Source organism: Notothenia rossii, assembly GCF_949606895.1.
Source record: "Notothenia rossii genome assembly, chromosome: 11".
Lineage (NCBI taxonomy): Eukaryota > Metazoa > Chordata > Actinopteri > Perciformes > Nototheniidae > Notothenia > Notothenia rossii.
This window is the reverse complement of record NC_136910.1, coordinates 16,073,558-16,098,619: the sequence shown is the minus strand read 5'-3', so window position 1 is coordinate 16,098,619 and position 25,062 is coordinate 16,073,558. Positions and strand designations below refer to the sequence as shown.

The following is a 25,062-nucleotide window of genomic DNA, read 5'->3' as shown; positions in this document are numbered from 1 at the left end:
GGTTTTTGTTAATTTGCTGTAGTAATCTTTGCCAAAACACCCCAGGATTGTCACCTTGGAAGGACAAGAGGAGAGGCAACAGTGTGTGCTTTATAGTGTCGTTCACAAGACGTCAGCAGCTCGACACCCGCTAATCACAGCTGCGGCTTTCATCTAATGACCTACAGTGTCTTTTCAGGCAGAAATCAAGAGCTGATTTACTGTCACAAGGTGGCAGTGAGTGTAGAAGACTTGCTGTTGCTTTGTCTGAGGCTGCATACTCAGACCAATGATGTACCGGCTGTGTACACACAACCCAGACGTGCTACACCGAAATTGCTCCCCGAAAATCTCATTGAGAGACTGGAGCTCCTCAGGATTGGAGCCTCTGGTCTAATAGAGATTGGTGACAGTTTGGAAGGAATGAAAAATCAGGCTGATCCATATGGAGCTGAGGAAAAGGTCACATGAGGTGCAGGACGTATAACCACATCATTCTTCATCCCTGCTTTTCTTAGAAATTAAGTTTATGTACTACTAATACATTTCCCAAACACACTGTGGTAAGAAACATTATCGCTCCCTAGGGTATTTTCATAGGCGGCATTTTTGTACTGCATGGGAGTCGAAGAAGTTCACTTACAGGAACCTCCAAATCTCACTTACAGTATTCATACATCACTGCTCATTTAACGAGAATGGTTATTTACACGAGAAAGCTAACAAAAATGTAACCGGAGAGGCTAGATTAGAGAACTTCTCTTGTTAAGGGCCAGGTGAAATCATCAGAGAAATTCACGGGACAAGAAGATGCTGAATCATCTAAACAGGGCGGTTTTGGTGCAGTGGTTAGAGCGTTGGTCATCAGATCAAGGGGTGTTGGAGAACTCCAGTTCGAATCCTGCCGTCACTGCGTCAGGCTGTTGTGTCCTTGGGCAAGACACTTTACCCGCATTTGCTCCTATGGGTAATGTCCACGGTAATGTCTCTTACATGTGTAATGTGTATTTGTAAAGCGCTTTGAGCACCTGTAAAAGCGCTCTAATAAAAAATGTAATGCATTATTATTATTATTATTATTATCAAAAGGAAATAACCAGCACGAGCATATACATTATTGTAATAGTGGATATTGTCGTAAAACAAACATCCTATTGATACATTCAGGACATTTCTGCATCATTACAGTATTCTCTTCTTTTTTCGATAAAAACATGATCTGAGCATTACTTTTCCTCAAAAAGGTTTATTTTGCTGAGGTTTCTAGAAAAATAAAGCCCAGTTTATTAAAAAATTTAATGAGAAAGGAGAGCAAATGAAATGTCTGTAATCTGCGAAAAAATGGGTCCTTGGTAATTAAGATATAATCTGTGTCATTACGAAAAAATTCCCTGACAACCAAAATTGTCAGCGTTACACCCAAAAGTGATGATTTACATGTATTATCCATCCCAGCTGTTTTTGAAAGTGTAAAGAATCTTTCTCAAAGGGAAAATAAAGGCATTTTTCACATACGCTGTATTTTTGTATTTATTTGATTTCCTATTTTCTCGAAAAATGGTCTGGATCTGGGCTTCCTGAATGGCCAAGCTCATTCCCTTCCAGAGATGGGCGTGATTGTGGGAAGTGAGCCTGAAGATTGCTGAAGTAATTAACGTTCCTGCTGGCTGGCAGATCCAATCGTCTTGGATAGGAGGGGAAAGGGTTTTTTGCCTATACACACGCGCTGGCACACACTCAGAAACACACACAACAGATTCTCAAATGCAAAGTTTAATTGCGTACTGTAGCACAATAAAATGTGTCCTCATATGCACAGACAGCTGTCAAACTCAGAGTGCTGTACTGCTTTGATGATTTAGTTAATGTGATAGTGGAAGGCAAAACAACCAGAGCGTCTGTAGTTTACGTCACGCTTCTGCATGTATGTCAGTGAAATAGTAATGATGTTGTTTGTTTGGTTTGGGCTTCTCCCTTTAATAAAGCTATCATTATCGGAAAGCCAGTGTGTGTTGGGAATCTTTTTGGATGCTCATGGGAGTTTTTTATCCCCATACTTTCCTGGTTTTCCCCATCATCATCCTGCAATGCATTTTGTAATCCTTTTTCTTTCCTGTTCTGCCCTCTTTAGCTTTCACTCTCCTATCTCTCCCTCTCCTCTTTCACCGTGTCTTCCTTCCCATTTCTTCTCTATCTTCTCTCGAAACCACCTCATCTACTTCCCTCCTCCTCTCTTATAACTTATTCTATCTCCGCTCTGACAATTCTCAGACATCTCCTTCACCATCTCTAGTTTCCTCCTCCTCCACACAAAAATGTTCTGCCATTGTCCCGAATATATCTCTGCGTCTCTTTATTTGTCTCCCTCTTTCCTTCCTCCCTCTCACCAATGAATGAAAATCAGGTCGGCCATTTATCTCAAGGTGACTCCGAGCATCTGGAGCCGCTATTTGTGAAGCAATATATTCACAGGCGGGAGGTGTGAGGAGTCCTGACTCAGGTTGTGGCAAACAGCCCTGTCAAAGTTGCTGCTCTTTGTTTACATACATAAATGCTGTTTATGTGAGCTAAAAATAATTTAGATACCAAGTATTTATTAATTTCACTTTTGGTATTATTTCAAAAGGGTTTAATATCCCTGGTGGAAAAGGACAAGTGCGGTGTGTATGTGTGTGGGCTTAAGTGAATACATGAATAATTCTTAGCTTCGAAGTTGGTCCTTATAGACTCCACCTGGACATGAATATTAATCTTCATGCTGGTAAGGACTCCTTATTGTTCTTCATCCCTGACTTTGCTCCCCTCCTCTTTCGCCTGAATTTGATTCCACATAACAATGAGTGCTTGTTTGTTAGAAAAATATTGTTTGAATGTGTATGGGATTATATGTTTATTTATGGGTGAGTACTGCTGTCAATGTATCAGTGTCTATGTGTTTTATGTGTGCAGCCTGTCCCAGGTGCTCCATTGATGTTTTCATATGCACGACCCTCATCTTTCATCATTAGGCATGACAGGCCCTTCATCAATACAGATGCAACCGCAAATAACACACACAAACAGACACACGCTCGCACACACAAACATGCAGGCATTATGTGACAGGATTGCCTGCAAGAAATCCTAATCACAGTTTATGTTTTTGAAGTAATACAAAATAAATACTGAAATCATATACAGTATGATACTCAATTAAACCCAAATTCCCGCATGGTCATTTGCAATAATACTACCAGGTTATACTGTAGTAGTAGTAGTCCAGTGGGGACCTTTCTCCCTGCGTGTGCCTCTCCGCCTCTGTTCCTTACTTCTTACTTGCTACCCTTTTCCCTCGACCTATCCTAAGGGAGTGCATGTATGTAGACACGTTAGTTTAGCTGCTATAGGCTTAGACCAGGGGTGTCAAAGTCAAATGCATCAGAGGGCCAAAAAAACAAATTTGCTACAAGCCGAGGGCCGGACTGGTTCAATTTTTATTAAAACATATTAAAATGATTGCACATAACCTATTGAACCAAGACCTAACACAGTGCATCGTATATTATTTAATGATTAAATGAATGAAGCAATATTTTCTTATGGCTCTGTCATTTATTTAAAGGGAAAACATTTTCAACAGGCAAACAGCAAAAAAGTTAATGTCCTTCAAAAATAAAATATGCTCCTTAATATCGAGATAAATGCATAAATGAAATTGCATGCATTATAAACTGAAAATGCAATATTGTGCTGCTCCCATGCTTTCAAATAGTAAAATGAGAAAATTAAAAAATAAAAATAAAATCAGTTGTATTCTTTCTCATGGCTCTTATCTGCAATCCATTAACTGAAAAATAAATATAAATAAATAAAATACAAAAATCTATGGCACACAGACAAAACAATACTTCTTTCAAAGAAAAATCATGTCTTGTAGAAACAAAAAATAAAAATAAATAAAAATGTAACTGAATTAAAAACTAAAAATAAGTTAATGCTCTGTGATGCTCACTTGTCTGAGGCTGAGCCTGATACTTGGTGGTGTCCCATCTTTTGTACAAGTTCATCAATGTTCGGGGTCAGGCTCTGAGCTGAGGAAATCCTCAGGATTGACTCAAGGTGTGTATCAGTAAGACGGCTCCTGTGTGATGTTTTGTTTAGCTTCATCAAAGAGAACATTTGTTCACACAGGTATGTGCTGCCAAACATAGAGAGCGTCTGAGCAGCTTGGATGCGCAGCTGAGGCAATGTGTCGGGGATGAAACGTGCAAACTCAGCAGCACCCACTCTCTCATATTTTTCCCTCAGTGTGTCATTGCACTGGAGCTCAATCAACTCCATTTGCAGGTTTGTTGGTGCGCTTTCCACGTCAACTCCAAAAGGATTGGCGAGCAGTTCAAACCTGCTTTTTTGAGCTTCAAAGTCAGCAAATCGGCGTCGGAAGTCGGCGGCAAGTATGTTGAGTTTATCAGCAAACTGTGCACTCGGGAACACAGCGGTAGAGAGCTTCTCTTTCATTGTCTGGCAGCTGGGAAAGTGGCTCAAGTTTTCTTTCCGCATCTGTGTCTCCCACAGGATCAGCTTGGTTTTAAACGCCTTCACTGTACTGTACATATCAGATATGACACGCCCCCGTCCCTGCAGCTGCAGGTTCATCGCATTCAGATGGCTTGTGATGTCGCACAGAAACGCCATTTCACACATAAATGTTTCATCTCGGAGCTCTGTTGTGTCTTTCCCTTTGCTTTCCATGAACAGACAGATCTCCTCATGCAGCTCGAAACATCTTTGCAGCACTTTTCCTTGGCTTAGCCATCGCACAGCCGTGTGATAGGGCAAGTCACCATACTCTGTATCTAACTCGCCCAGAAATGCCTTGAACTGGCGGTGATTTAAACCTTTGGCCCTAATGAAGTTAACTGCACGCGTTATGATGCTCATTACATGATCCATTTTCAAGGCTTTGCCACATAACGACTCCTGGTGTATTACGCAGTGATAAGCTGTCAGCTCACCTGTGACGTTTTCGTCCCGCATCCTCTCACGTATTCTTGCCACCAATCCACTCCTATGTCCACACATCGCGGGTGCTCCGTCTGTTGTCAATCCCACGAGTTTTCCCCAAGGCAGCCCCATCTCATTTACACATCTGGATACCTCTTCATACAGATCTTGTCCTGTAGTTGTGCCATGCATAGGACGTAATGCCAAAAACTCTTCTGTTATGCCCAGGCTGGAGTCAACTCCACGAATGAAAATTGACAGCTGGGCAATGTCACTTGTGTCGGTGCTCTCACCCGCAGCAAGTGAATATGCGATGAAATCTTTTCCCTTTTCCACAAGCTGTTCTTTTAGATTGGTGGAAAGCTGGTCTACACGTTCAGCAACGGTGTTTCTGCTCAGGCTCACGTTTGAAAATAGCTGCCTTTTGTCTGGGCACACCGTGTCACAAACTTTAAGCATACAGTTTTTGATAAACTCTCCCTCTGTAAAGGGCCGGGCTGATTTTGCAACTTCTTCTGCCACAATAAAACTAGCCTCGACAGCAGCCTCGCTTTGTGATTTGGCTTTTGTGAACAGAGCCTGCCGGGACTTAAGACCTCGTTTTAATTCTTCCACCTTCTGTAGCCTTTGTTCCATGTCCATATTCTTGTCTTTGTCTTTGTGTTTCTTAGACGTTTCATGGTGCCTTCTTAGATTATATTCTTTCATTACGGCCACACTTTCTCCACACAGAAGACACACAGCTTTGCCTTTTACCTCCGTGAACATGTACTCTGCCTCCCACCTGGCTTTAAACCCCCTGTTCTCACCGTCCACCTTCCGTTTAGCCATTATTGGGGAGCGGGGTTGCTGAAAGTTGACATCTGCCCTGAATGCTGATGACTAACGAAGCCGAGGCCCACTTGCGGCGCTGCAGTGAGTTCGCGGGCTACCGTTGCATTGTGGGAAATGTAGTCTTGGTGCGTGCAAAACACAAGCAGGCGGCTGTGGCCTGCGGGCCGGTTCTAATACTAATCAAATATCATCCCGGGGGCCAAGATAATTCATTCGCGGGCCGGATCTGGCCCGCGGGCCTTGACTTTGACACCCCTGGCTTAGACTGTCGGGGACACCTTACTTTGTCTGTCTGTTTGTACCTGTGTACTCTCATGTTCCGATTAACCCAGCTTCCCCCAAATCTCTTTTTTGTGTCTACATATACGCCGGGATCCTGAGTCGAGGCTGATCATGTTGCTGTGGTCCTGTGTCCTGCATCCTCTATCCTGAGTACTGGATCTGAGTCCTGGACTTCGAGTCGTGGCTGAAGCAGTCTCTGCGGTCCTGCCTGACTCTCACCATACTACTTCCCTGATTGCTTCCACAGGATTGTTGACATCCTTGTGGATTTATCTTCTTATTATAGACACATGCATTTCCAAACATTTGGTCTACCTACGCTGTAAAATGTATTATCTCTTCGATTTACATACGGCACCTAATGCACGTCTGTCCTTCCTGGGTGAGGAATCCCTCCTCTGTTGCTCTCCCTGAGGTTTCTCCCATTTTCCCCTTTAAACTGTGGGTTTTCTCTGGAAGTTTCTCCTTGTACGATGTGAGGACAGAGGGTGTCGGATTGTCATACTGATATTCTGTACAAACTGTGAAGTCTACTGAGACAAATGTAACATTTGTGATATTGGGCTATATAAATAAACATTGATTGATTGATGATTGATTGATTGATTGATTGATTGATTGATTTATTGATAGTATTGTATCTCAAAGAATTAAGAAAAAACAACGGGGTAGTATCTTTAAAAAATAGGGGGGGGGGGGGGGGGGGGCAGGAGCTCCAACAAGCCGTTTAGGACAGAGAGTGAATACACATACTTTACAGAGATGCTGTATGAGAAACCAATGTGAGTTTGGAACATTGAACAATGTAAATCTATTCTAGTAGACCTCAACAATGGAATTATGATCAGTAGTGTTACGGCTGCTGTTTCTGTCTGCTCGTTAATCTGTTTGGGATTGTTTGCAGCTGTGTGCATGTGTGTGATATGTAAATGAGCTGTGTGGTTGCCCCGACGTCATTGGCTGTCATCTCCTGGTCCCGCCCTCGCTGCATCCGAAGAGGTGATTGGATGAGACGTTATCCAATCGAAGTGCACAGCCGGCGCACACCTGCTGGGGAGGAGTACAAAGGCTGGGGACAACTGACACTCTGGAGGCTCTGTTGAGTGAACAGACGCCTCTCGCTACTTGCTCTTTGTTCTGTGGTTAACTTGTGTGGTCTGTGTTTAGATAGTGTTTAGAGTGGTTAGTGTTGTGTGACTGTTGCCTTTAGTTTAGCTGTGTTTTTGTATAGATTCTTTGTGTTAGTTGTACCACTTTTAAAGTGAGGTTTTGTTTTGTTCTTTATTTAGTATATTAGTATTTATTTTCCCTGTATGTCTTTAGACTCACCTTTTAGAGTCCTCCCTTAGTTTGGTTGCCCATTTAAACTTGCGCCTTTGTGGCCAGTATTGTTTGTTATTTAAACCGGTGTTTTTGGCTCTTTTGTTTGTTTCAGGCTGTTTGCCTGGCATTTTGTTCACCTGTTGTGCATTAAAACCACTTATAATTATAACCAATACCACTCTGGTCGTTTTATTTCCCTTTGGTTCCCCTAGCCCAATAGGGAACGTAACAGTAGAAATGGCCATGACATGGGACCTTTAATGAAGGGTGTGCTTTAAAACCTTTGAGTAGGACAAACGTATCATGTCAAAGGTCTAGGAGAATCATGGTAAAAAAAAACATAGACATGCCTATGGGAGAATGTGTCATCTTGCAGAAGGTCACTTTTCATGAAGGGTGTGAGTTCAAACCACTGACAAGGTGAAACACATTAAACCCTTCATTACAGTTATACAAAGCAATCACCCCAGATGGGACTCGGACCCACAATCCCTGGCTTAGGAGGCCAGTGCCTTATCCATTAGGCCACTGGGGCAAAAATGTTTGCACCAAATAGGACAAACAACGACGATGTATACTGTGTAGAGAAATATCCAAAATAAAAGCCACATTTGTGAACACATTAGGAGAAACATTATGGAATAATTCATGCCAAATATAGTAATCCTATGGTAGAATGTACCCTCTTGCACAAGGTCACTTTCACTGAAGGGTGTGCTTTAAAACCTCTGAGTAGCTGGCACTTTCTAAACTCCTGCATCATATATTAAAGCAATCATCCCAGGTGGGACTCAAACCCACAATCCCTGGCTTAGGAGGCCAGTGACTTGTCCATTAGGCCACTGGGGTAAACATATCTGAACTAAATATGAGAATAAAGGACAATGTATACTTTGTAGAAAAATATTTAAACTAAAAGCTACATTCGTAAAAAGTTTAGGAGAAACATCATTGTATATTCCATGCGATAACATGGATGTTCCGATTGGAGAATGCATCCTCTTGTACAATGGCACTTTTACTGAAGGGTGTGCTTTAAAACCTCTGAGAAGCTGGCACTTTCTTAACTCCTGCATCACAGTTATACAAAGCAATCACCCCAGACGGGACTCGAACCCACAGTCCCTGGCTTAGGAGGCCAGTACCTTGTCCATTAGGCCACTGGGGCAAACACGTTTGCACCAAATATGAAAAAAAAACGACGATGTATACTGTGTAGAAAAATATCCCAAATAAAAGCCACATTCGTCAACATTTTAGGAAAAACATTATGGAATAATTCATGCCAAATATAGTAATCCTATGGGAGAATGTATCCTCTTGCACAAGGTCACTTTCACTGAAGGGGGTGCGAAAATATCTAAACCAAATATGAGAATAAACGACAATGTATACTGTGTAGCGAAATATCAAAATAAAAGCTACATTCCTGAAAAGTTGAGGAAAAACAACTTGGTAACATCCCTGAAATACCATAGACATGCCCATGAGAGAATGTGTCTTCTTGCAGAAGGCCGCTTTTCATGAAGGGTGTGAGTTCAAACTACTGACAAGGTGAAAGGCATTAAACCCTTCATCACAGTGATACAAAGCAATCACTCAAGATGGGACTCGAACCCACAATCCCTGGCTTAGGAGGCCAGTGAATTGTCCATTAGGCCACTGGGGCAAAAATATCTGAACCAAATATGAGAATGAACGACAATGTATACTTTGTAGAAAAATATCTAAAATAAAAACTACTTAATGTCAAAAGTCTAGGAGAAATATAATGGTAAAAAAGCCTGCAATACCATAGATATGCCTATGGGAGAACGTGTCATCTTGCAGAAGGCCACTTTTCATGAATGGTGTGAGTTCAAACCACTGACAAGGTTAAAGGCATTAAACCCTTCATCACAGTTATACAAAGCAATCACCCCAGATGGGACTCGAACCCACCATCCCTGGCTTAGAAGGCCAGTGCCTTATCCATTATGCCACTGGGGCAAAAATGTTTGCACCAAATATGAGAAAAACGGACAATGTATAATGTGTAGCGAAATATCCAAAATAAAAGCTACATCCGTGAAAAGTTGAGGAAAAACATCATGGTAACATCCCTGATATACCATAGACATGCCTTTGAGAGAATGTGTCTTCTTGCAGAAGGCTGCTTTTCATGAAGGGTGTTAGTTCAAACTACTGACAAGGTGAAAGGCATTAAACCCTTCATCACAGTGATACAAAGCAATCACCCCAGATGGTACTCGAACCCAAAATCCCTGGCTTAGGAGGCCAGTGCCTTATCCATTAGGCCACTGGGGCAAAATTGTTTACACCAAATATGAGAAAAAACGACGATGTATACTGTGTAGCGAAATATCCCAAATAAAAGCTACACACGTGAAAAGTTGAGGAAAAACATCATGGTAACATCCCTGATATACCATAGACATGCCTATGAGAGAATGTGTCTTCTTGCAGAAGGCCGCTTTTCATGAAGGGTGTTAGTTCAAACTACTGACAAGGTGAAAGGCATTAAACCCTTCATCACAGTTATACAAAGCAATCACCCCAGGTGGGACTCGAACCCACAATCCCTGGCTTAGGAGGCCAGTGCCTTATCCATTAGGCCACTGGGGCAAAATTGTTTGCACCAAATATGAGAAAAAACGACGATGTATACTGTGTAGGAAAATATCCCAAATAAAAGCCACATTGGTCAACATTTTAGGAGAAACATTATGGAATAATTCATGCCAAATATAGTAATCCTATGGGAGAATGTATCCTCTTGCACAAGGTCACTTTCACTGAAGGGTGTGCTTTAAAACTTCTGAGTAGCTGGCACTTTCTAAACTCCTGCATCACAGTGATACAAAGCCATCACTCAAGATGGGACTCGAACCCACAATCCCTGGCTTAGGAGGCCAGTGCCTTATCCATTAGGCCACTGGGGCAAAATTGTTTGCACCAAATATGAGAAAAAACAACGATGTATACTGTGTAGCGAAATATCCAAAATAAAAGCTACATCCGTGAAAAATTGAGGAAAAACATCATGGTAACATCCCTGATATACCTATGAGAGAACGTGTCTTCTTGCAGAAGGCCGCTTTTCATGAAGGGTGTTAGTTCAAACTACTGACAAGGTGAAACGCATTAAACCATTCATCACAGTTATACAAAGCAATCACCCCAGATGGGACTCGAACCCACAATCCCTGGCTTAGGAGGCCAGTGCCTTATCCATTAGGCCACTGGGGCAAAATTGTTTGCACCAAATATGAGAAAAAACGACGATGTATACTGTGTAGCGAAATATCCAAAATAAAAGCTACATCCGTGAAAAGTTGAGGAAAAACATCATGGTAACATCCCATAGACATGCCTATGAGAGAACGTGTCTTCTTGCAGAAGGCCACTTTTCATGAAGGGTGTGAGTTCAAACCACTGACAAGGTGAAAGGCATTAAACCCTTCATCGCAGTGATACAAAGCAATCACCCCAGATGGGACTCGAACCCACAATCCCTGTCTTAGGAGGCCAGTGCCTTATCCATTAGGCCACTGGGGCAAAATTGTTTTCACCAAATATGAGAAAAAACGACGATGTATAATGTGTAGCGAAATATCCAAAATAAAAGCTACTTTCGTGAAAAGTTGAGGAAAAACATCATGGTAACATCCCTGAAATACCATAGACATGCCTATGAGAGAATGTGTCTTCTTGCAGAAGGCCGCTTTTCATGAAGGGTGTTAGTTCAAACTACTGACAAGGTGAAACGCATTAAACCATTCATCACGGTTATACAAAGCAATCACCCCAGATGGGACTCGAACCCACAATCCCTGGCTTAGGAGGCCAGTGCCTTATCCATTAGGCCACCGGGGCAAAATTGTTTGCACCAAATATGAGAAAAAACGACGATTTATACTGTGTAGAAAAATATCCCAAATAAAAGCCACATTCGTCAACATTTTAGGAGAAACATTATGGAATAATTCATGCCAAATATAGTAATCCTATGGGAGAATTTATCCTCTTGCACAAGATCACTTTCACTGAAGGGTGTGCTTTAAAACCTCTGAGAAGCTGGCACTTTCTAAACTCCTGCATCACAGTGATACAAAGCAATCACTCAAGATGGGACTCGAACCCACAATCCCTGGCTTAGGATGCCAGCGAATTGTCCATTAGGCCACTGGGGCAAAAATATCTGAACCAAATATGAGAATAAATGACAATGTATACTTTGTAGAAAAATATCTAAAATAAAAACTACATAAGGTCAAAAGTCTAGGAGAAATATAATGGTAAAAAAGCCTGCAATACCATAGACATGCCTATGGGAGAACGTGTCATCTTGCAGAAGGCCACTTTTCATGAATGGTGTGAGTTCAAACCACTGACAAGGTGAAAGGCATTAAAACCTTCATCACATTTATACAAAGCAATCACCCCAGATGGGACTCGAACCCACAATCCCTGGCTTAGGAGGCCAGTGCCTTATCCATTAGGCAACTGGGGCAAAATTGTTTGCACCAAATATGAGAAAAAACGACGATGTATACTGTGTAGCGAAATATCCCAAATAAAAGCTACACACGTGAAAAGTTGAGGAAAAACATCATGGTAACATCCCTGATATACCATAGACATGCCTATGAGAGAACGTGTCTTCTTGCAGAAGGCCGCTTTTCATGAAGGATGTTAGTTCAAACTACTGACAAGGTGAAAGGCATTAAACCCTTCATCACAGTGATACAAAGCAATCACCCCAGATGGGACTCGAACCCACAATCCCTGTCTTAGGAGGCCAGTGCCTTATCCATTAGGCCACTGGGGCAAAATTGTTTTCACCAAATATGAGAAAAAACGACGATGTATAATGTGTAGCGAAATATCCAAAATAAAAGCTACTTTCGTGAAAAGTTGAGGAAAAACATCATGGTAACATCCCTGAAATACCATAGACATGCCTATGAGAGAATGTGTCTTCTGGCAGAAGGCCGCTTTTCATGAAGGATGTTAGTTCAAACTACTGACAAGGTGAAACGCATTAAACCATTCATCACGGTTATACAAAGCAATCACCCCAGATGGGACTCGAACCCACAATCCCTGGCTTAGGAGGCCAGTGCCTTATCCATTAGGCCACCGGGGCAAAATTGTTTGCACCAAATATGAGAAAAAACGACGATTTATACTGTGTAGAAAAATATCCCAAATAAAAGCCACATTCGTCAACATTTTAGGAGAAACATTATGGAATAATTCATGCCAAATATAGTAATCCTATGGGAGAATTTATCCTCTTGCACAAGATCACTTTCACTGAAGGGTGTGCTTTAAAACCTTTGAGAAGCTGGCACTTTCTAAACTCCTGCATCACAGTGATACAAAGCAATCACTCAAGATGGGACTCGAACCCACAATCCCTGGCTTAGGAGGCCAGCGAATTGTCCATTAGGCCACTGGGGCAAAAATATCTGAACCAAATATGAGAATAAATGACAATGTATACTTTGTAGAAAAATATCTAAAATAAAAACTACATAATGTCAAAAGTCTAGGAGAAATATAATGGTAAAAAAAGCCTGCAGTACCATAGACATGCCTATGGGAGAACGTGTCATCTTGCAGAAGGCCACTTTTCATGAAGGGTGTGAGTTCAAACCACTGACAAGGTGAAAGGCATTAAACCCTTCATCGCAGTGATACAAAGCAATCACCCCAGATGGGACTCGAACCCACAATCCCTGTCTTAGGAGGCCAGTGCCTTATCCATTAGGCCACTGGGGCAAAATTGTTTTCACCAAATATGAGAAAAAACGACGATGTATAATGTGTAGCGAAATATCCAAAATAAAAGCTACTTTCGTGAAAAGTTGAGGAAAAACATCATGGTAACATCCCTGATATACCATAGACATGCCTATGAGAGAATGTGTCTTCTTGCAGAAGGCCGCTTTTCATGAAGGATGTTAGTTCAAACTACTGACAAGGTGAAACGCATTAAACCATTCATCACGGTTATACAAAGCAATCACCCCAGATGGGACTCGAACCCACAATCCCTGGCTTAGGAGGCCAGTGCCTTATCCATTAGGCCACCGGGGCAAATTTGTTTGCACCAAATATGAGAAAAAACGACGATTTATACTGTGTAGAAAAATATCCCAAATAAAAGCCACATTCGTCAACATTTTAGGAGAAACATTATGGAATAATTCATGCCAAATATAGTAATCCTATGGGAGAATTTATCCTCTTGCACAAGATCACTTTCACTGAAGGGTGTGCTTTAAAACCTCTGAGAAGCTGGCACTTTCTAAACTCCTGCATCACAGTGATACAAAGCAATCACTCAAGATGGGACTCGAACCCACAATCCCTGGCTTAGGAGGCCAGCGAATTGTCCATTAGGCCACTGGGGCAAAAATATCTGAACCAAATATGAGAATAAATGACAATGTATACTTTGTAGAAAAATATCTAAAATAAAAACTACATAATGTCAAAAGTCTAGGAGAAATATAATGGTAAAAAAGCCTGCAATACCATAGACATGCCTATGGGAGAACGTGTCATCTTGCAGAAGGCCACTTTTCATGAATGGTGTGAGTTCAAACCACTGACAAGGTGAAAGGCATTAAAACCTTCATCACATTTATACAAAGCAATCAACCCAGATGGGACTCGAACCCACAATCCCTGGCTTAGGAGGCCAGTGCCTTATCCATTAGGCCACTGGGGCAAAATTGTTTGCACAAAATATGAGAAAAAACGACGATGTATACTGTGTAGCGAAATATCCAAAATAAAAGCTACATTCGTGAAAAGTTAAGGAAAAATATCACGGTAACATCCCTGAAATACCATAGACATGCCTATGAGAGAATGTGTCTTCTTGCAGAAGGCCGCTTTTCATGAAGGGTGTTAGTTCAAACTACTGACAAGGTGAAAGGAATTAAACCCTTCATCGCAGTGATACAAAGCAATCACCCCAGATGGGACTCGAACCCACAATCCCTGGCTTAGGAGGCCAGTGCCTTATCCATTATGCCACTGGGGCAAAAATGTTTGCACCAAATATGAGAAAAACGGACAATGTATAATGTGTAGCGAAATATCCAAAATAAAAGCTACATCCGTGAAAAGTTGAGGAAAAACATCATGGTAACATCCCTGATATACCATAGACATGCCTATGAGAGAACGTGTCTTCTTGCAGAAGGCCGCTTTTCATGAAGGGTGTTAGTTCAAACTACTGACAAGGTGAAACGCATTAAACCATTCATCACAGTTATACAAAGCAATCACCCCAGATGGGACTCGAACCCACAATCCCTGGCTTAGGAGGCCAGTGCCTTATCCATTAGGCCACTGGGGCAAAATTGTTTGCACCAAATATGAGAAAAAACGACGATGTATACTGTGTAGCGAAATATCCAAAATAAAAGCTACATCCGTGAAAAGTTGAGGAAAAACATCATGGTAACATCCCATAGACATGCCTATGAGAGAACGTGTCTTCTTGCAGAAGGCCACTTTTCATGAAGGGTGTGAGTTCAAACCACTGACAAGGTGAAAGGCATTAAACCCTTCATCGCAGTGATACAAAGCAATCACCCCAGATGGGACTCGAACCCACAATCCCTGTCTTAGGAGGCCAGTGCCTTATCCATTAGGCCACTGGGGCAAAATTGTTTTCACCAAATATGAGAAAAAACGACGATGTATAATGTGTAGCGAAATATCCAAAATAAAAGCTACTTTCGTGAAAAGTTGAGGAAAAACATCATGGTAACATCCCTGAAATACCATAGACATGCCTATGAGAGAATGTGTCTTCTTGCAGAAGGCCGCTTTTCATGAAGGGTGTTAGTTCAAACTACTGACAAGGTGAAACGCATTAAACCATTCATCAAGGTTATACAAAGCAATCACCCCAGATGGGACTCGAACCCACAATCCCTGGCTTAGGAGGCCAGTGCCTTATCCATTAGGCCACCGGGGCAAAATTGTTTGCACCAAATATGAGAAAAAACGACGATTTATACTGTGTAGAAAAATATCCCAAATAAAAGCCACATTCGTCAACATTTTAGGAGAAACATTATGGAATAATTCATGCCAAATATAGTAATCCTATGGGAGAATTTATCCTCTTGCACAAGATCACTTTCACTGAAGGGTGTGCTTTAAAACCTCTGAGAAGCTGGCACTTTCTAAACTCCTGCATCACAGTGATACAAAGCAATCACTCAAGATGGGACTCGAACCCACAATCCCTGGCTTAGGATGCCAGCGAATTGTCCATTAGGCCACTGGGGCAAAAATATCTGAACCAAATATGAGAATAAATGACAATGTATACTTTGTAGAAAAATATCTAAAATAAAAACTACATAAGGTCAAAAGTCTAGGAGAAATATAATGGTAAAAAAGCCTGCAATACCATAGACATGCCTATGGGAGAACGTGTCATCTTGCAGAAGGCCACTTTTCATGAATGGTGTGAGTTCAAACCACTGACAAGGTGAAAGGCATTAAAACCTTCATCACATTTATACAAAGCAATCACCCCAGATGGGACTCGAACCCACAATCCCTGGCTTAGGAGGCCAGTGCCTTATCCATTAGGCAACTGGGGCAAAATTGTTTGCACCAAATATGAGAAAAAACGACGATGTATACTGTGTAGCGAAATATCCCAAATAAAAGCTACACACGTGAAAAGTTGAGGAAAAACATCATGGTAACATCCCTGAAATACCATAGACATGCCTATGAGAGAATGTGTCTTCTTGCAGAAGGCCGCTTTTCATGAAGGGTGTTAGTTCAAACTACTGACAAGGTGAAACGCATTAAACCATTCATCAAGGTTATACAAAGCAATCACCCCAGATGGGACTCGAACCCACAATCCCTGGCTTAGGAGGCCAGTGCCTTATCCATTAGGCCACCGGGGCAAAATTGTTTGCACCAAATATGAGAAAAAACGACGATTTATACTGTGTAGAAAAATATCCCAAATAAAAGCCACATTCGTCAACATTTTAGGAGAAACATTATGGAATAATTCATGCCAAATATAGTAATCCTATGGGAGAATTTATCCTCTTGCACAAGATCACTTTCACTGAAGGGTGTGCTTTAAAACCTCTGAGAAGCTGGCACTTTCTAAACTCCTGCATCACAGTGATACAAAGCAATCACTCAAGATGGGACTCGAACCCACAATCCCTGGCTTAGGATGCCAGCGAATTGTCCATTAGGCCACTGGGGCAAAAATATCTGAACCAAATATGAGAATAAATGACAATGTATACTTTGTAGAAAAATATCTAAAATAAAAACTACATAAGGTCAAAAGTCTAGGAGAAATATAATGGTAAAAAAGCCTGCAATACCATAGACATGCCTATGGGAGAACGTGTCATCTTGCAGAAGGCCACTTTTCATGAATGGTGTGAGTTCAAACCACTGACAAGGTGAAAGGCATTAAAACCTTCATCACATTTATACAAAGCAATCACCCCAGATGGGACTCGAACCCACAATCCCTGGCTTAGGAGGCCAGTGCCTTATCCATTAGGCAACTGGGGCAAAATTGTTTGCACCAAATATGAGAAAAAACGACGATGTATACTGTGTAGCGAAATATCCCAAATAAAAGCTACACACGTGAAAAGTTGAGGAAAAACATCATGGTAACATCCCTGATATACCATAGACATGCCTATGAGAGAACGTGTCTTCTTGCAGAAGGCCGCTTTTCATGAAGGATGTTAGTTCAAACTACTGACAAGGTGAAAGGCATTAAACCCTTCATCACAGTGATACAAAGCAATCACCCCAGATGGGACTCGAACCCACAATCCCTGTCTTAGGAGGCCAGTGCCTTATCCATTAGGCCACTGGGGCAAAATTGTTTTCACCAAATATGAGAAAAAACGACGATGTATAATGTGTAGCGAAATATCCAAAATAAAAGCTACTTTCGTGAAAAGTTGAGGAAAAACATCATGGTAACATCCCTGAAATACCATAGACATGCCTATGAGAGAATGTGTCTTCTGGCAGAAGGCCGCTTTTCATGAAGGATGTTAGTTCAAACTACTGACAAGGTGAAACGCATTAAACCATTCATCACGGTTATACAAAGCAATCACCCCAGATGGGACTCGAACCCACAATCCCTGGCTTAGGAGGCCAGTGCCTTATCCATTAGGCCACCGGGGCAAAATTGTTTGCACCAAATATGAGAAAAAACGACGATTTATACTGTGTAGAAAAATATCCCAAATAAAAGCCACATTCGTCAACATTTTAGGAGAAACATTATGGAATAATTCATGCCAAATATAGTAATCCTATGGGAGAATTTATCCTCTTGCACAAGATCACTTTCACTGAAGGGTGTGCTTTAAAACCTTTGAGAAGCTGGCACTTTCTAAACTCCTGCATCACAGTGATACAAAGCAATCACTCAAGATGGGACTCGAACCCACAATCCCTGGCTTAGGAGGCCAGCGAATTGTCCATTAGGCCACTGGGGCAAAAATATCTGAACCAAATATGAGAATAAATGACAATGTATACTTTGTAGAAAAATATCTAAAATAAAAACTACATAATGTCAAAAGTCTAGGAGAAATATAATGGTAAAAAAAGCCTGCAGTACCATAGACATGCCTATGGGAGAACGTGTCATCTTGCAGAAGGCCACTTTTCATGAAGGGTGTGAGTTCAAACCACTGACAAGGTGAAAGGCATTAAACCCTTCATCGCAGTGATACAAAGCAATCACCCCAGATGGGACTCGAACCCACAATCCCTGTCTTAGGAGGCCAGTGCCTTATCCATTAGGCCACTGGGGCAAAATTGTTTTCACCAAATATGAGAAAAAACGACGATGTATAATGTGTAGCGAAATATCCAAAATAAAAGCTACTTTCGTGAAAAGTTGAGGAAAAACATCATGGTAACATCCCTGATATACCATAGACATGCCTATGAGAGAATGTGTCTTCTTGCAGAAGGCCGCTTTTCATGAAGGATGTTAGTTCAAACTACTGACAAGGTGAAACGCATTAAACCATTCATCACGGTTATACAAAGCAATCACCCCAGATGGGACTCGAACCCACAATCCCTGGCTTAGGAGGCCAGTGCCTTATCCATTAGGCCACCGGGGCAAATTTGTTTGCACCAAATATGAGAAAAAACGACGATTTATACTGTGTAGAAAAATATCCCAAATAAAAGCCACATTCGTCAACATTTTAGGAGAAACATTATGGAATAATTCATGCCAAATATAGTAATCCTATGGGAGAATTTATCCTCTTGCACAAGATCACTTTCACTGAAGGGTGTGCTTTAAAACCTCTGAGAAGCTGGCACTTTCTAAACTCCTGCATCACAGTGATACAAAGCAATCACTCAAGATGGGACTCGAACCCACAATCCCTGGCTTAGGAGGCCAGCGAATTGTCCATTAGGCCACTGGGGCAAAAATATCTGAACCAAATATGAGAATAAATGACAATGTATACTTTGTAGAAAAATATCTAAAATAAAAACTACATAATGTCAAAAGTCTAGGAGAAATATAATGGTAAAAAAGCCTGCAATACCATAGACATGCCTATGGGAGAACGTGTCATCTTGCAGAAGGCCACTTTTCATGAATGGTGTGAGTTCAAACCACTGACAAGGTGAAAGGCATTAAAACCTTCATCACATTTATACAAAGCAATCAACCCAGATGGGACTCGAACCCACAATCCCTGGCTTAGGAGGCCAGTGCCTTATCCATTAGGCCACTGGGGCAAAATTGTTTGCACAAAATATGAGAAAAAACGACGATGTATACTGTGTAGCGAAATATCCAAAATAAAAGCTACATTCGTGAAAAGTTAAGGAAAAATATCACGGTAACATCCCTGAAATACCATAGACATGCCTATGAGAGAATGTGTCTTCTTGCAGAAGGCCGCTTTTCATGAAGGGTGTTAGTTCAAACTACTGACAAGGTGAAAGGAATTAAACCCTTCATCGCAGTGATACAAAGCAATCACCCCAGATGGGACTCGAACCCACAATCCCTGGCTTAGGAGGCCAGTGCCTTATCCATTATGCCACTGGGGCAAAAATGTTTGCACCAAATATGAGAAAAACGGACAATGTATAATGTGTAGCGAAATATCCAAAATAAAAGCTACATCCGTGAAAAGTTGAGGAAAAACATCATGGTAACATCCCTGATATACCATAGACATGCCTATGAGAGAATGTGTCTTCTTGCAGAAGGCTGCTTTTCATGAAGGGTGTTAGTTCAAACTACTGACAAGGTGAAAGGCATTAAACCCTTCATCACAGTGATACAAAGCAATCACCCCAGATGGTACTCGAACCCAAAATCCCTGGCTTAGGAGGCCAGTGCCTTATCCATTAGGCCACTGGGGCAAAATTGTTTACACCAAATATGAGAAAAAACGACGATGTATACTGTGTAGGAAAATATCCCAAATAAAAGCCACATTGGTCAACATTTTAGGAGAAACATTATGGAATAATTCATGCCAAATATAGTAATCCTATGGGAGAATGTATCCTCTTGCACAAGGTCACTTTCACTGAAGGGTGTGCTTTAAAACTTCTGAGTAGCTGGCACTTTCTAAACTCCTGCATCACAGTGATACAAAGCCATCACTCAAGATGGGACTCGAACCCACAATCCCTGGCTTAGGAGGCCAGTGCCTTATCCATTAGGCCACTGGGGCAAAATTGTTTGCACCAAATATGAGAAAAAACAACGATGTATACTGTGTAGCGAAATATCCAAAATAAAAGCTACATCCGTGAAAAATTGAGGAAAAACATCATGGTAACATCCCTGATATACCTATGAGAGAACGTGTCTTCTTGCAGAAGGCCGCTTTTCATGAAGGGTGTTAGTTCAAACTACTGACAAGGTGAAACGCATTAAACCCTTCATCACAGTTATACAAAGCAATCACCCCAGATGGGACTCGAACCCACAATCCCTGGCTTAGGAGGCCAGTGCCTTATCCATTAGGCCACTGGGGCAAAATTGTTTGCACCAAATATGAGAAAAAACGACGATGTATACTGTGTAGCGAAATATCCAAAATAAAAGCTACATCCGTGAAAAGTTGAGGAAAAACATCATGGTAACATCCCATAGACATGCCTATGAGAGAACGTGTCTTCTTGCAGAAGGCCACTTTTCATGAAGGGTGTGAGTTCAAACCACTGACAAGGTGAAAGGCATTAAACCCTTCATCGCAGTGATACAAAGCAATCACCCCAGATGGGACTCGAACCCACAATCCCTGTCTTAGGAGGCCAGTGCCTTATCCATTAGGCCACTGGGGCAAAATTGTTTTCACCAAATATGAGAAAAAACGACGATGTATAATGTGTAGCGAAATATCCAAAATAAAAGCTACTTTCGTGAAAAGTTGAGGAAAAACATCATGGTAACATCCCTGAAATACCATAGACATGCCTATGAGAGAATGTGTCTTCTTGCAGAAGGCCGCTTTTCATGAAGGGTGTTAGTTCAAACTACTGACAAGGTGAAACGCATTAAACCATTCATCAAGGTTATACAAAGCAATCACCCCAGATGGGACTCGAACCCACAATCCCTGGCTTAGGAGGCCAGTGCCTTATCCATTAGGCCACCGGGGCAAAATTGTTTGCACCAAATATGAGAAAAAACGACGATTTATACTGTGTAGAAAAATATCCCAAATAAAAGCCACATTCGTCAACATTTTAGGAGAAACATTATGGAATAATTCATGCCAAATATAGTAATCCTATGGGAGAATTTATCCTCTTGCACAAGATCACTTTCACTGAAGGGTGTGCTTTAAAACCTCTGAGAAGCTGGCACTTTCTAAACTCCTGCATCACAGTGATACAAAGCAATCACTCAAGATGGGACTCGAACCCACAATCCCTGGCTTAGGATGCCAGCGAATTGTCCATTAGGCCACTGGGGCAAAAATATCTGAACCAAATATGAGAATAAATGACAATGTATACTTTGTAGAAAAATATCTAAAATAAAAACTACATAAGGTCAAAAGTCTAGGAGAAATATAATGGTAAAAAAGCCTGCAATACCATAGACATGCCTATGGGAGAACGTGTCATCTTGCAGAAGGCCACTTTTCATGAATGGTGTGAGTTCAAACCACTGACAAGGTGAAAGGCATTAAAACCTTCATCACATTTATACAAAGCAATCACCCCAGATGGGACTCGAACCCACAATCCCTGGCTTAGGAGGCCAGTGCCTTATCCATTAGGCAACTGGGGCAAAATTGTTTGCACCAAATATGAGAAAAAACGACGATGTATACTGTGTAGCGAAATATCCCAAATAAAAGCTACACACGTGAAAAGTTGAGGAAAAACATCATGGTAACATCCCTGAAATACCATAGACATGCCTATGAGAGAATGTGTCTTCTTGCAGAAGGCCGCTTTTCATGAAGGGTGTTAGTTCAAACTACTGACAAGGTGAAACGCATTAAACCATTCATCAAGGTTATACAAAGCAATCACCCCAGATGGGACTCGAACCCACAATCCCTGGCTTAGGAGGCCAGTGCCTTATCCATTAGGCCACCGGGGCAAAATTGTTTGCACCAAATATGAGAAAAAACGACGATTTATACTGTGTAGAAAAATATCCCAAATAAAAGCCACATTCGTCAACATTTTAGGAGAAACATTATGGAATAATTCATGCCAAATATAGTAATCCTATGGGAGAATTTATCCTCTTGCACAAGATCACTTTCACTGAAGGGTGTGCTTTAAAACCTCTGAGAAGCTGGCACTTTCTAAACTCCTGCATCACAGTGATACAAAGCAATCACTCAAGATGGGACTCGAACCCACAATCCCTGGCTTAGGATGCCAGCGAATTGTCCATTAGGCCACTGGGGCAAAAATATCTGAACCAAATATGAGAATAAATGACAATGTATACTTTGTAGAAAAATATCTAAAATAAAAACTACATAAGGTCAAAAGTCTAGGAGAAATATAATGGTAAAAAAGCCTGCAATACCATAGACATGCCTATGGGAGAACGTGTCATCTTGCAGAAGGCCACTTTTCATGAATGGTGTGAGTTCAAACCACTGACAAGGTGAAAGGCATTAAAACCTTCATCACATTTATACAAAGCAATCACCCCAGATGGGACTCGAACCCACAATCCCTGGCTTAGGAGGCCAGTGCCTTATCCATTAGGCAACTGGGGCAAAATTGTTTGCACCAAATATGAGAAAAAACGACGATGTATACTGTGTAGCGAAATATCCCAAATAAAAGCTACACACGTGAAAAGTTGAGGAAAAACATCATGGTAACATCCCTGATATACCATAGACATGCCTATGAGAGAACGTGTCTTCTTGCAGAAGGCCGCTTTTCATGAAGGATGTTAGTTCAAACTACTGACAAGGTGAAAGGCATTAAACCCTTCATCACAGTGATACAAAGCAATCACCCCAGATGGGACTCGAACCCACAATCCCTGTCTTAGGAGGCCAGTGCCTTATCCATTAGGCCACTGGGGCAAAATTGTTTTCACCAAATATGAGAAAAAACGACGATGTATAATGTGTAGCGAAATATCCAAAATAAAAGCTACTTTCGTGAAAAGTTGAGGAAAAACATCATGGTAACATCCCTGAAATACCATAGACATGCCTATGAGAGAATGTGTCTTCTGGCAGAAGGCCGCTTTTCATGAAGGATGTTAGTTCAAACTACTGACAAGGTGAAACGCATTAAACCATTCATCACGGTTATACAAAGCAATCACCCCAGATGGGACTCGAACCCACAATCCCTGGCTTAGGAGGCCAGTGCCTTATCCATTAGGCCACCGGGGCAAAATTGTTTGCACCAAATATGAGAAAAAACGACGATTTATACTGTGTAGAAAAATATCCCAAATAAAAGCCACATTCGTCAACATTTTAGGAGAAACATTATGGAATAATTCATGCCAAATATAGTAATCCTATGGGAGAATTTATCCTCTTGCACAAGATCACTTTCACTGAAGGGTGTGCTTTAAAACCTTTGAGAAGCTGGCACTTTCTAAACTCCTGCATCACAGTGATACAAAGCAATCACTCAAGATGGGACTCGAACCCACAATCCCTGGCTTAGGAGGCCAGCGAATTGTCCATTAGGCCACTGGGGCAAAAATATCTGAACCAAATATGAGAATAAATGACAATGTATACTTTGTAGAAAAATATCTAAAATAAAAACTACATAATGTCAAAAGTCTAGGAGAAATATAATGGTAAAAAAAGCCTGCAGTACCATAGACATGCCTATGGGAGAACGTGTCATCTTGCAGAAGGCCACTTTTCATGAAGGGTGTGAGTTCAAACCACTGACAAGGTGAAAGGCATTAAACCCTTCATCGCAGTGATACAAAGCAATCACCCCAGATGGGACTCGAACCCACAATCCCTGTCTTAGGAGGCCAGTGCCTTATCCATTAGGCCACTGGGGCAAAATTGTTTTCACCAAATATGAGAAAAAACGACGATGTATAATGTGTAGCGAAATATCCAAAATAAAAGCTACTTTCGTGAAAAGTTGAGGAAAAACATCATGGTAACATCCCTGATATACCATAGACATGCCTATGAGAGAATGTGTCTTCTTGCAGAAGGCCGCTTTTCATGAAGGATGTTAGTTCAAACTACTGACAAGGTGAAACGCATTAAACCATTCATCACGGTTATACAAAGCAATCACCCCAGATGGGACTCGAACCCACAATCCCTGGCTTAGGAGGCCAGTGCCTTATCCATTAGGCCACCGGGGCAAATTTGTTTGCACCAAATATGAGAAAAAACGACGATTTATACTGTGTAGAAAAATATCCCAAATAAAAGCCACATTCGTCAACATTTTAGGAGAAACATTATGGAATAATTCATGCCAAATATAGTAATCCTATGGGAGAATTTATCCTCTTGCACAAGATCACTTTCACTGAAGGGTGTGCTTTAAAACCTCTGAGAAGCTGGCACTTTCTAAACTCCTGCATCACAGTGATACAAAGCAATCACTCAAGATGGGACTCGAACCCACAATCCCTGGCTTAGGAGGCCAGCGAATTGTCCATTAGGCCACTGGGGCAAAAATATCTGAACCAAATATGAGAATAAATGACAATGTATACTTTGTAGAAAAATATCTAAAATAAAAACTACATAATGTCAAAAGTCTAGGAGAAATATAATGGTAAAAAAGCCTGCAATACCATAGACATGCCTATGGGAGAACGTGTCATCTTGCAGAAGGCCACTTTTCATGAATGGTGTGAGTTCAAACCACTGACAAGGTGAAAGGCATTAAAACCTTCATCACATTTATACAAAGCAATCAACCCAGATGGGACTCGAACCCACAATCCCTGGCTTAGGAGGCCAGTGCCTTATCCATTAGGCCACTGGGGCAAAATTGTTTGCACAAAATATGAGAAAAAACGACGATGTATACTGTGTAGCGAAATATCCAAAATAAAAGCTACATTCGTGAAAAGTTAAGGAAAAATATCACGGTAACATCCCTGAAATACCATAG

At 41.3% G+C, this 25,062-nt stretch overlaps 1 protein-coding gene across 1 annotated transcript in view; it reads right to left on the bottom strand.

The window, feature by feature from the left end:
- Positions 1-5,793, bottom strand: part of LOC307024410 (general transcription factor II-I repeat domain-containing protein 2-like) — a gene marked incomplete at both ends in the record, with an annotated part of 46,185 nt that extends 40,392 nt beyond the window's left edge. Inside the window, 2 exons of the mRNA XM_079658479.1 lie at positions 3,971-4,008; positions 4,148-5,793. Coding sequence (XP_079514605.1) covers positions 3,971-4,008; positions 4,148-5,793 — 1,684 coding nt within the window. The remainder of the gene's footprint in view (positions 1-3,970; positions 4,009-4,147) is intronic.
- Positions 5,794-25,062: the final 19,269 nt, after the last annotated feature.